Source organism: Staurois parvus, unplaced genomic scaffold (genome assembly GCF_062004578.1).
Source record: "Staurois parvus isolate SC_StPar_1 unplaced genomic scaffold, SC_StPar_1.0 ptg000703l, whole genome shotgun sequence".
Taxonomy (NCBI): domain Eukaryota; kingdom Metazoa; phylum Chordata; class Amphibia; order Anura; family Ranidae; genus Staurois; species Staurois parvus.
In genome coordinates this window covers 504,918-517,269 of record NW_028318499.1, presented here as the reverse complement: position 1 = coordinate 517,269, position 12,352 = coordinate 504,918, and the positions used below count along the sequence as shown (strand labels likewise).

Sequence of the window (12,352 nt, the reverse complement as noted above, 5' to 3'; positions counted from 1 at the left end):
CATATTACAGATGAGGTGTTACTAATGATTTGTACAGAGGTAATATGATATCTCTCTCCGGAGTCTATACCTCTTTTAATACAAGAGAGGATTTTGCTCGCTTTAGAAACCGCAGCTTGGCATTGCATGCCATTATTAAGCTTGTGATCTACCAGAACTCCCAGATCCTTCTCCACCATTGATCCCCCAGTTGTAGCCCCCCCTAGTATGTATGATGCATGCATATTATTAGCCCCCAAGTGCAGAGCCTTACATTTATCAACATTAAACCTCATTTGCCACATAGTTGCCCAATTAAACAGTGCATTGAGGTCAGCTTGTAAGTTGAAGACATCCTGTAAGGACGATATTCCACTGCACAGCTTGGTGTCATCTGCAAAGACTGAAATTGGATTTATAATCTCAGACCCTATATTGTCTATAAATATAATAAAAAGTAAGGGTCCCAACACTGAACCTTGGGGTACACCACTGATGACCCCAGACCATTCAGAGTATGAATCATTAACCACTACTCTCTGAATACGATCTTTTAGCCAGTTTTCTATCCATTTACAGATTTTTCCAAGCTCGTAGACTTTACTTTACACATTAGCCGTGTGTGGGGATGTTTTTGCAAAATCCAAGTATACCACGTCCACCGTCACCCCTCTGTCCAAGGTTTTGCTCACCTCCTCATAAAAAGAAATCAGATTTGTTTGACAACTTCTGTCTTTCATGAATCCATGCTGTCTGTTGCTTAAAATATTTTTTTCCAGCAAGAACTCATCTATGTGGTCATTTATTAACCACTTGCCTACAAGGCACTTATACCCCCTTCCTGCCCAGGCCAATTTTCAGCTTTCAGCGCTGTCACACTTTGAATGACAATTGCGCGGTCATGCAAGACTGTACCCATATGAAAGTTTTATAATTTTTTTTAGACAGATAGAGCTTTATTTTGGTGGTATTTGATCACCTCTGGGTTTTTATTTTTTGCTAAACAAACCAAAAACCACTGAAAATTTTGAAAAAAAAAACACGTTTTTTTCTTAGTTTTTGTTATACAATTTTGTAAATAAGTGATTTTTCTCCTTCACTGATGTGCGCTAATGAGGCTGCAGTGATGGGCACTGATAGGCTGCATTGATGAGGAGGCACTTGTAGGTCGCACTGATGGGCATTGACAGGCATCACTGATGGGCACTGAAAGGCAGCACTCATATATGGCACTGATAGGCGGCACTGATAGGTGGCACTGACTGGCACTGATAGGCGGCACTGATAGGCGGCACCGATAAGCATCACTGATGGGCACTGATAGGCAGCAATGATGCGCACTGACTGACACTGATAGGCGGCACTGACTGGCACTGATAGGCAGCACTGATTGGCAGCACTGATAGGTGACATTGACTGGCATTGATAGGTGGCACTGACTGGCACTGATAGGTGACACTGAAAGGCAGCTCAGATGGGCACTGATATGTGGCATTGATGTGCACTGGTAGGCACTGATATGTGGCATTGATGTGGCACTGATGAGCACTGGCAGGTGGCATGGATGAACACTGATAGCTGGCACTGATGGACACTGACAGGTGGCACTGCTGGGGCTACACTGATCATCAGGGCACACTGATCATCAGTGCCCCGATGATCAGTGCACATTTTCCCTCTGAGGAATGCCGATTACCGGCTCTTCTCTCCTCTCGAGCTGTCAGCGTGACAGCGCGTGAGGAGAAAAATGCAGATAACCGGCATTTCCCTATTTACATGTGATCAGCTGTGATTGGACACAGCTGATCACATGACCGAGCCGACATCTTCGGCTCTTTCTGTTGATCGGTGATCCACTGTGTCCGAGGGACACAACGCACCGCCGATCGCTGCGCTGCGTGCTACTGGAGCCACGCATGCGTGGTTAGAATGGGAGGACGTCATATGACATCCTCCCAGAACGAGAGAACCGCCTTGCACCCATCATTACCTTATATGGCGGCCGGGAGGCGGTTAAACTCTCCAGTATCTTCCCAACTATAGAAGTTAAACTAACAGGTCTATAATTACTTGGTAAAGATTTTGACCCCTTTTTAAATAATGGCACCACATTGACCTTATACCAATCCAATGGTACTATGCCAGTCATTAAAGAGTCCCTAAAAATTAGAAACAATGGCTTTGAAATGACAGAGCTCAATTCTTTAAGGACCCATGGGTGTATGCCATCCAGTCCAGGTGCTTTATTCACCTTTATACTGTCTAAATATTTCTGGATCATATCAATTGTGAGCCAATGTGGATCATCTGGAGCTGTGTCAATACCATGCCCATTATGGTCAAGACCTCCCCCATGCTCCTTTGTATACACAGAGCTGAAGAAGGTATTTAATACATTTGCGTTCTCTTTGACCCCAGTCACCCACTCTAGATTATTTTGTAAAGGGCCTACATGCTCGACCGCACCTTTTTACTATTAATAATTAGTTTAGACCTGTTTTTTCTCTGGTAATACTCATAAGGTACCATGTAACTTTTATGTCTTTCATAATGACATCAATCTTTCTTTTTTATTCATATTGAATGCTTGAAGTATTTTCTTTAGGTGATGACGTGTGTGTGTTCATTTTTTTTTGTTTTTTTTGCTTTTAATTGTTCACAATGCCTGCTAGGAACATACAGAAAACTGATTGCTTTCTAACAAACCAAGATCCATTTTCCACAAAAAAAGCAGAAAAGCAATAATATAGTTAATATACTGTTGTTTATACCGCACACAATGCAACCCTATCAAAAAATTACTGCGCACTTTTTATCCAACCAGTTTGTTCTCTTTTCGATCTTTAGCCAACATTGATGACTGAGAAAAAAAACACATTTGCTTACAATTTTCTTACATATGAATCTTACATCTGAACTAAAAATGAGACTGGGTACCTTTTAGGACCGATCCACACTGCGTTTCTATGTGATTCCTGCATGTTCCTGTGCAATGCGATTTTGCATCCTATTCGTTTGAATGGGCAGAAAACGCAACAGTACACGAGGAAAGTAGTGCATACTCAACCTTTAAGAAATGTGCAGCACCAAATTGCATAGCGCAGGTACCATGCGTTTTGGTGCCACTGCCAGCAAATGCACTGCATTTTGGGTGTCTTTAAAATTACAGTGGCACCCACACCACATCACAAAGGCACAAAGTGCATGGAACACACCTTTCCCGCTCCACATTCTGGTGTAAACTGGTTCTTAGAATTTATAAATAAACAAATATGAGATGAATGTAGTTTTAGTTATAGTGGACAACCAGTGGTCAGTAACTATACATGGAATGTTTAATTTCTGCCCACTCTAGGCGCAGGTCCACTGTGACCAATGTCCAGCCATCAAAATATGGAAAGTCTAGACAATAAAACTGTGGAATGGAAGAGAGGTGTAAAAACTTGACTTCAAGAAGTGTAGTCTTCCACAGTCATGTTCTATAAATAGTTTCCATTTCCATCATTTGTAATACATTTTCCCACAGTGTCTGTTGGAATAGATGCAGACTATGAAATATGGCCAAATGTGTCATTTTCACCATTTTTCATAGGTTTTATGGAATTGAAGATTTTGCTGCATAAAAATACATACCTGCATAATATAGCTCACAATCACTTTTCAGGAGAAGCGATTCTATTATTAAATAGGGAATTATGTCAAAAGTGTTTTTGCTAACTGAGTCTCTTTAAATAATCAAAATACGACTAGGGCCTGCAGTTAAAATTATTACCTTATTATATATCAAGTATATATCCTTACATTTTAGATAAATATATAAATTCAATCTATTATAAAATATTACATACAGGAGAGAAAGGAAGAAATGTTAAAATGGAATGACTGCATTAACGGTACTGAACACTGATAAATTAAATAATATTGTATTTAGGAAGAAACAACATAAGGAGCAATGGTAGGATCTGTTAGATGCATCTTTTTTAACTATGATTGTGCAGTACAGGGTATGCAATGTTTAATTGTTTGAAAATGTATAAATGACAAACTCATGCTCATTTTTACATGCGATGCTGGTTATTTATGTGTAATGAACCATCTAGCTTGGTTTATTTTTTTTGCAGCTGGGGGAATGGTTGACACACTGCAGGGATATGCATGACTACATAGTCATTAGATGAAATATACTGAATAGCACATAGTAGCAGAGCAGCATTCCAATGGGATATGACCAGGACCTTTTTTTTCAGCCGGAACTTGGCCCCCCCACCCCCACGCTGGGTCTCGCTCCACTGTTCGGTATTGTCACTTATTAAGAGAGAAGCCCCACTTCTCTGTTTACTAGTGACAGCACAGCAGTGCCCTTCCGGCGGCACACAATATCCCCCCCCCCCCCCCGCATATGACAGCCCAGGAGGGAGCAGGGTAGTGGTGCGTCCTTTAGTTCAGTTACCGTTCTGAGTAAGTACATGGGCTCCTGTCTCCTATGGTCAAGCATCCTCTTTTTTATCTCCTAATGCATCCTATTACAGCCTGTCTTAGCCCTGTGCTCTACTGCTACAAGTCATCTCCAGCAGTGCAAAGTCAGAGCTGTGAGCTTTGCTCTCTCTCCATGTCCCCAAAAGAAGTGCAGTGCACTCCTGAACTCTACAGTCTGTACGCAGTGCACTCCTGAACTGTGCACTCTGTATGCAGTACACTCCTGAAATCTACACTCTGTACGCAGTGCACCCCTGAACTGTGCACTCTGTGTGCAGTATACTCCTGAACTGTACAGTCTGTATGCAGTGCACTCCTGAACTGTGCACTCTGTATGCAGTACACTCCTGAACTCTGCACTCTGTACATAGCACACTCCTGATCTTTGCATTCTGTATGCAGCACACTCCTGAACTCTGCACTCTCTGCGTAGCACACTCCTGAACCCTGCACCCTATGTGTAATGCACTATAGGTATTTAACAATGCTCCATTAAGACCCTATCAGTGTTAGGTGGAGTTGTGATTGAGTTCTCTGAGAAAAAAAAGCCCTGGATATGACCCACACCCAACATGTTATGTAATTGGTTTTAGTTGGGACGTGGGACTCTGTGCTGTAGATTTTATAGCGCTTCAGGCAGCATCTGTGTTTTGCTCAGCATTAGCAGTAGTAATTGCAGATTAAACATACACCGCCATCCATACTCCGCTACAGTCTAGAACTGTGGTCCAAGCATAACATACAGTGTTATTCTATGAAAATACTGTATCTGAATGATTTATCTTCACACCCGTAAGTACTGTGAATGGCATGCTGTATTACTGTTGTACAATTTGTGAAGTGTGTGGCTACACAGAAATCAAAGCAGGGGTTTCTTATCATCACTGAAAGACTCTTTTAAATAATTAAAAAAAAGTAGTATTCTGTGATGTATTAAAAATGGTCTCCTTCCTCTCTGCTAGATGTGCCATTTAAATTGGAAGATTTTTTTTTTTTTTACTATGAACAGCTATCGGTAGATCCATGCCAGATACTGAAATTGTTGGTAGTCTCTCCAGATAGCCAATGAGCACTGCATTTAACAGTTCATTTAACACACTAGTGATCTCTGTGCAATGGTCAGCAGTGACATGCTGTCTGCGTTCCAGATAGCAGAGCACTATCAGGTCAGACCAGCTCCTCTGTGTATTCATTGCAGGGTTTTCAGCACCAGAGCTGTGGCAGTATTCATCCTATCCCTGTCTCTGAAGACTTGCACTCATGAGTGCAATGTGAGGAATTGTTACCTCTTTTCTGTTTATGAGACTGTGTATGTGCATTTTCTTACAGAAGCTGCCCTAACTGACCTAGGGACCTATGTATTTGAGGGAACTACTACACTCCTAACCACTTGGTAACCGCACTATAGCTGAATGATGGCTACAGAGCAGTTACCCAGTTCTGGGAGGGCGTCATATGACGTCCTTCCAGAACACGCCCTCCGACGCGGCCACAGGTGCGTGCACCCGGTGATCTCCATGATCGCTGTGTCCTACGGACACAGTTGATCACGTGATGAGGTAAAAATTAATCACAGTGGCCTTTTACCACATGATCAGCTGTGTTCCATGACACAGCAGATCACACAGTAAATACAGTTGGCAATTATTGACAGCACTTTCCTCACGCTGTCACAGCCTGAGGAAAGTACTGCTGATAACCAGCAGCAGTCACAGAGGAGATCAGCACTTCATCAGTGCCTTGATGATCAGTGCCCTAGAGTGTCTCCCACCAGTGCCTAACACAAGTGCCCAGTAGTGCCACCAATCAGTGCCACCCATCAGTGCCCAGCAGTTGCACCCATCAGTGCCCAGCAGTGCCACCAGTCAGAACCATCAGTCAGTGCTGCCAGTCAGGGCTGTCAGTCAGTGCCATCAGTTAGCGCCGCCCATCAGTGTTGCCCATCAGTACTGCCTATCAGTGCCCGCCTATCAGTTACCATCATTGTTGCATATCAGTGCAGCAGCATCAGAGCCTCCTCATCAATGCCTACCAGTGCAACCTCATCAGTGCCACCTACCCCTGCCCATCAGTGCTGCTTATCCGTGCCACCTCATCAGTGCCCATCAGTGCTGCCTATCAGTGCCCATCAGTGCTGCCTATCAGTGTAGCCTCATCAACGCACATCAGTGAAGGAGAAAAATTACCTGTTTGCAAAATTTTATAATAGAAACAAAGAAAACCTTTATTTTTTTTTCAAATTTCTTGCTCTTTTTTTGTTTATAGTGCAAAAAATAAAACACCCAGTGGCAATTAAATAGCACCAAAAAAACCCCATTTGTGTGTGAAAAACAATTATAAAATGTTAATATGGGCACAATGTTGCATGACTGCACAATTGTCATTCAAAGTGCGACAGCGCTGAAAGCTGAAAATTAGCCTGGGCACGAAGGGGGTATAAGTGCCAGGTGGGCACATGGTTAGTATTTTGTTTTCTTATATACTAGGAATACAGGCTGAGCATGTGTGTTATATCCCCATTATCTGGACTGGATTAGCTTCTTGCTGTATCTACTTTGTCTTTTACCTAATCTGTACATTCAGGCCAGTTGAGGTATTTTACCATACCAGGAAATCCCCCTTTTTATTTTTACTTTGGTATTTACTCATATTACATTTCCTGATGTCTATTTAGTTGCCCGGTGCCATTTCTATTGTACTGTGTGTGCCATTCAAATACCTGCTGTTGTCTTTTTTGGCTGAGTCTCTAGCACACTATGTATGATTGTCTGTGTGTGCGGGATCAAGTGTGCTGATTGCGGAGCAAACCATAATGGTGCCTGCATTGCACATGAGAGTTCAAGCACAGTTTTGTCTTATAAGTCCAGGTACAATTGGACAGTGCCATCAATGTGTCTTACATCAATCATCACAGAGGCACCGGGTGTGTTGAAGAGGTAGAATCTATCCTTGCCTCAGTGGAGTTTTTTGTTCTAGTGATCTCCACAGTGCACATTCCCAGGGGGAGAACTGGTAGCTAGGTTTTCTTAGCAGACAGTGTTTGGTCCCAAAGGTATGGTCATTGGGAATGTTGGATGTTGATGTAGCAACTTGAATCAACAAGAAACTGGTTGGGTTTGTTTCCAGGATATAGGACCATGCTCATCCACTAAAAGTCAGGGCCAGTACGTCCAGGAGCAGCAGCGTTTTGGTAGAAAAAAAGCCTGACGCATGTAAAAGCATCTAAACACGCCTATACGAGTGGTAACACAAGGCACGTTTAGAGCCTGAGTGTTAATTCATTTTCAATGACCAAAATAAATTATTATTCTAGTCAATGAAATTAATTAACGCCCAAGCACTTGACGCCTGTAAACACGCAAAGCACTTGTAAAAGCGTTAGACATTTTGACAAGCATCATGTGTTTTTTCCGGCAAAACGCTGCTGCCAAGGGAAGGAGCATTTTTAAAACATCCTGTGGGCATGAGGCCTAAATCTAAAGGACCAATTTAACACCCTGTTTCTCATTCACATTCTCATTTTATGGCATAACTGCTATAACCCAGGTTCCAAGAGACAGAGGTATTGTGGAGTCAGTTATCCCTACCACATTAAAAGCTCATAAATCTACTTCTCACAGGATGAAAGCAGGTTGATTATCCTTAATGTTTAGACTTAAGCACCACCATAAGTCAAGTGTCTGCTTTGTCTGCTCTTTTATACATACTCTTGCAAAGAATTCACTAATTTGTACTTTCATTCAAGGTATTGCTGACCCCTGCTCAGTCCCACTCTAACCATGAGTTTTCAATCAAGTATTATCAGTGTTACAAAGCCCCTGTTTCAATCTATTTGCAACATTTCCTTGATGTTGTTATCCCATGAAAGTAGTCTTTCTGGTCACCATCACTTTAGCTAGTAGTCTCCCATTTTATTATACACAAAAAAAGATTTGTTTTGAGACCAAGGTCCTATTTTTTTGCCTAAAGTGGTCTCCACCTTTCATCTTTATGAGGATATTATGTTACCTTTCTTGTGTCCAGCTCACTCCAAGGCAATTTCTCTCCAATGGTTTAGCTGTGGTGAGAGGTGTTAGTGTTTACCTCTCGGTCACTGCTTCTTTTAGATAGACGGATTTGATGCTTTTTATTCCAAAAGGTTCATAAAGTGGTTTTCAGATTCACTATTTTTAGTGAATTAGACAGACAGTTGTGCAGGCCTATATATTCTGACTCCAAATGTTGTATTAGTGACTTATCCCTTGCTGAGACCTCTATGCCTGGTCTGTATGTTGAAGATACAATCACCACAGACAGTCTTTATCAGATAGCTGAACCAAACACCCTTTTTCTCATCCAAGCAGATCTTTATTGCATGCAGCAGATACAGCAGACAACAAGATGTAGCAGATGATTGAAAAGATGATATTTGCAGGTCAAAATATGGTAATGTGTTCCCAGATGTGAGCAGATTACATGTGGCCTAGAGACTAGCAGCCATATTCATCCCAATAAAGACAGAATAAAATGGAAAAGGAAAGACATCATGAGTGGGAGGGAACACAAGATGGAAGACAGAAAAAGATGCAATAACCAAAATTACCACAAGACGGCAGTATATTAACCAACTATACTGAGGTCAATTAACTATATAAAGTCTCAATTTACAGCAATATGAACATTAACCATGACTATGCATTGCATTATATTTTAACACAAGTGTAACAGCACACTATAGGTTTCAAGATAACCTGTCCCTTTTTCCTTCTCAGCCTTTTCTACTATAGCAGCGAGTTTGCTTTGGGCTTTTCCTCATCAAGCTGCTGTGTCTCAGATCTCCAAGGCTGCAAGCTGGTCTTTTGTTCACAGGTTCTCTATGTTTTACAAGGTCAATGTACCTGTCTATGTGGATGCTAGTTTCAGTCGAACAGTTCTACAAGTGGCTGTTTATTTGCCCTTGCTTTTTCCTTGTTATGGGTTTATTCTTGTTCATCTGGTTTATCTATGTTGTTTTTCACGTACTCTCCTCTCTTTTTAGAATGCTTTTTGATGTCCCTCGGTTGCTTATATCCATAAAGCTGTGTCCCTCAATGCATGATAGGGAAAACAGGATTTCTGTACTTGTCATAAAATCTTTTTCTCTGAGTCTATTGAGAGACACAGCACCCATATACTACCATTTTAATTTTGGACTGCTTGCTACAACTGGCAGGTGTGAGGTAGAAGAGCTTCTTCCTAGGTACCCTTCAGTTTCTGCATCCATTTCTCCTGTAGGGGGCAGGCTTGGTTGAAGCTGTGTCCAGCTCAAGTTCACCCCAAGGAAATCTCTCTCTAATCATCTGGGTGCAGTGTGGGCTGTCAGTGATTACCTCTCTTTTAGATAGATTTGATATTGTTATGCAAGAAGGTTCTAATAGTTGTTTTCTGGTTTCCAGATCCACTGTAGACCCATGTGTTGCAAGATAAGCTGTCACTTTTTAAAATTGCAGCCCTTTCTATTAAAGCACTGAGTGTTTTTTTAGCTTTTCCAAATCTAGGCTCTAGGAAGGGGGCTGCCCTTCAGTTTCTATGTCCATTTATCCTGTATGTGGCAGTATAACCCTTGGCTAAAGCTGTGTCCCTCAATGGACTCAGAGAAAATCATTTTATGATAAGCACCAAAGTCCTATTCTTTTGTTTTGTGTCCCCATTGGAAGACTTCTCCCCACTTCCATTTCTGTAAAATTTTGGAATTCCTATCACATTTTTTTAGTTCCCAGGACAAATAGAGAGGAGAACCATGCTATATTTAAAACTGCAAAAAAAAAAGACTTAAAATATTTAACATAATCCTGACATTTTCAATTAACTTACCTGTATGCTAATGAAGGTGGTATATTGGTGTGCTTTGACCACTAAATATGTTGCTTCTATGTCAATAATGCCTAAAAACATATACTTCCACCATCTTCTTTTCAATATTGCCAACAAGTTTTCTTCCCCTGAAATGGAAAACATGTTTAAAATATTAAAAAATGCATTTACAAGTCATCAAAACATGCAAAGTACTTTAAAGTTTGAATTCCAAGTGAATAAATAAAAATAAATTCGGTCTACATTTATAGTCAGAAAATGTAAACTGAATTAAAGTGTTACTAAACCCAGGACCCTGCATTCACTTTATCTGGTCTCCCAATGTACACACTACATGGAAACACAATTATCTTAGTAAATAAAAACTGCTAAATACCTTTTCTCAGCAGCAGTTAGAGCAGTCTTGTGACTTTTATCGGTGTTCAGCTAAGCACTAGTTAAAGCTTGTAGGAGGAGTTTCCATTCTGCTCTGACTGTCCTATGAGTTTGCACAACCCCTGACCCCCCGGACAGCGCTGATTTGCCCTGTGCTGATCACATGCACCCTCCCAAAGAAAAAAAAAACTCTCTAGCCATACACACTAAACTTAGCATGTACAGAGTGACTCCTAGAGCTCTGTACTATCAGCAGATGGATCGGGGACAGTAGAAGGGAAGGATCCGAGAAGACAGGATCAAACAGCCTTTTTACAAAATGTGGAGGATCAACCCGTTAGGTTCCACAATGAGTATAACAAGCATGCTTTACTGTATTTTAAGACTGATTTTACTGGTGTTTTTTAAGTAGCACTAAGCAAATGGTAAATTAGACAAAAAGAAGATGATGACCCATATTTACTGTATGTATTTTGTTTTTTTTTTTAATTCAAGAAGGAAACATATTGACCAGTTGTGACATGCTGGTTTATGGCATTGGAGATTGGAAAAAACAGCCCTTAGGGCTAGTTTTGCCATACAAGTTTCACATACTTCTAGGACCAGGGGCGGACTGACCATTCGAGCACTCAGGCACTGCCTGAGGGCCCGGGGTCAGTAGGGGGCCCCATGAGATGCTCCTGGTACCTGGTGTGTTTTTGTGCTTTCTTTTCTTTCTTTTTTTTGTTTTGGGGGGGGGGGGGTTCTATCTAATATTACCTGAATCTCTTGTCTTTTGACAATCTTTGGTGCCTTTTCTAGTATAAGAGATCAGCCCGCACAAGCTGATCTCAGTGCAGATGACTAGTTTTCCAGTCTGTTTGACATTCTTTCACTCATCACATCATGACATCAGCACTCTAACAGTAGAGAACCATTTAATGGACCCTTTTCCGAGAAGAATTGGGATCCAACCTCTCATGTGACCATACTTTAAGGTAACAAATTGGAGCTCATACTATTTTTTAAAAAAATAAAGACTATAGATTTCCTAGAAACAGGTGAAGTTGGAAAAATAACATATAACTTCAGACAAAGCCTATAATTTTGTTTTGGAAATAGATATAGACAGTCCCTCTGTCTGGGCTTTTTTGACACTTTGGGCTTTTTCCTCCCTTTCAAGCAGATTTTCTCTTCCTTTTCTATCAGCGCGGGAAATAACATGAAATCTTTGCAATGGGAAAAAAAAACAAAAACACAGGGGGTTATTTACTAAAATTGGAGAGTACAAAATCTGGTGCAGTTCTGCATAGAAACCAATCAGCTTCCAATTTTTTTGCCAAAGCTTAACTGAACAAGCTGAAGTTAGAAGCTGATTGACTCAAGTTTAGATAATTCTACTCAACAATTCCTTGTAGACTGAAAAAATGGTGGAACTTCTGAAATTATTTGTATTGTGGTCTATTCCTATAAATGTGTCACCTGCACTCCCTATTTCCTGTGCAGGTGTCACAAGTACACAAAGTGACAGAAAATCACTTTAATGGGGTTCCAGACAGAAATAAAAATAGGAATTTTAACTCTGCCCCACTCTATCCAAAACTAAAAACATTTTGGCTGGAGGAAGGCTAAGGATCAGAATTCAGTGACACTGTGACACTATTATGATGTGTATATTCTCAGAATATGCAGCACAAGTCTCCCGGAGCCA

The 12,352-nt window shown here is 41.1% G+C and overlaps 1 protein-coding gene across 2 annotated transcripts in view; it reads right to left on the bottom strand.

The window, feature by feature from the left end:
* Positions 1–12,352, bottom strand: part of LOC149446013 (queuine/queuosine transporter SLC35F2) — a 433,222-nt gene that overhangs the window by 112,259 nt on the left and 308,611 nt on the right. For both annotated transcript variants that reach the window (XM_089653153.1, XM_089653152.1), the window contains exon 3: positions 10,288–10,415. In XM_089653153.1, coding sequence (XP_089509279.1) covers positions 10,288–10,415 — 128 coding nt within the window. The remainder of the gene's footprint in view (positions 1–10,287; positions 10,416–12,352) is intronic.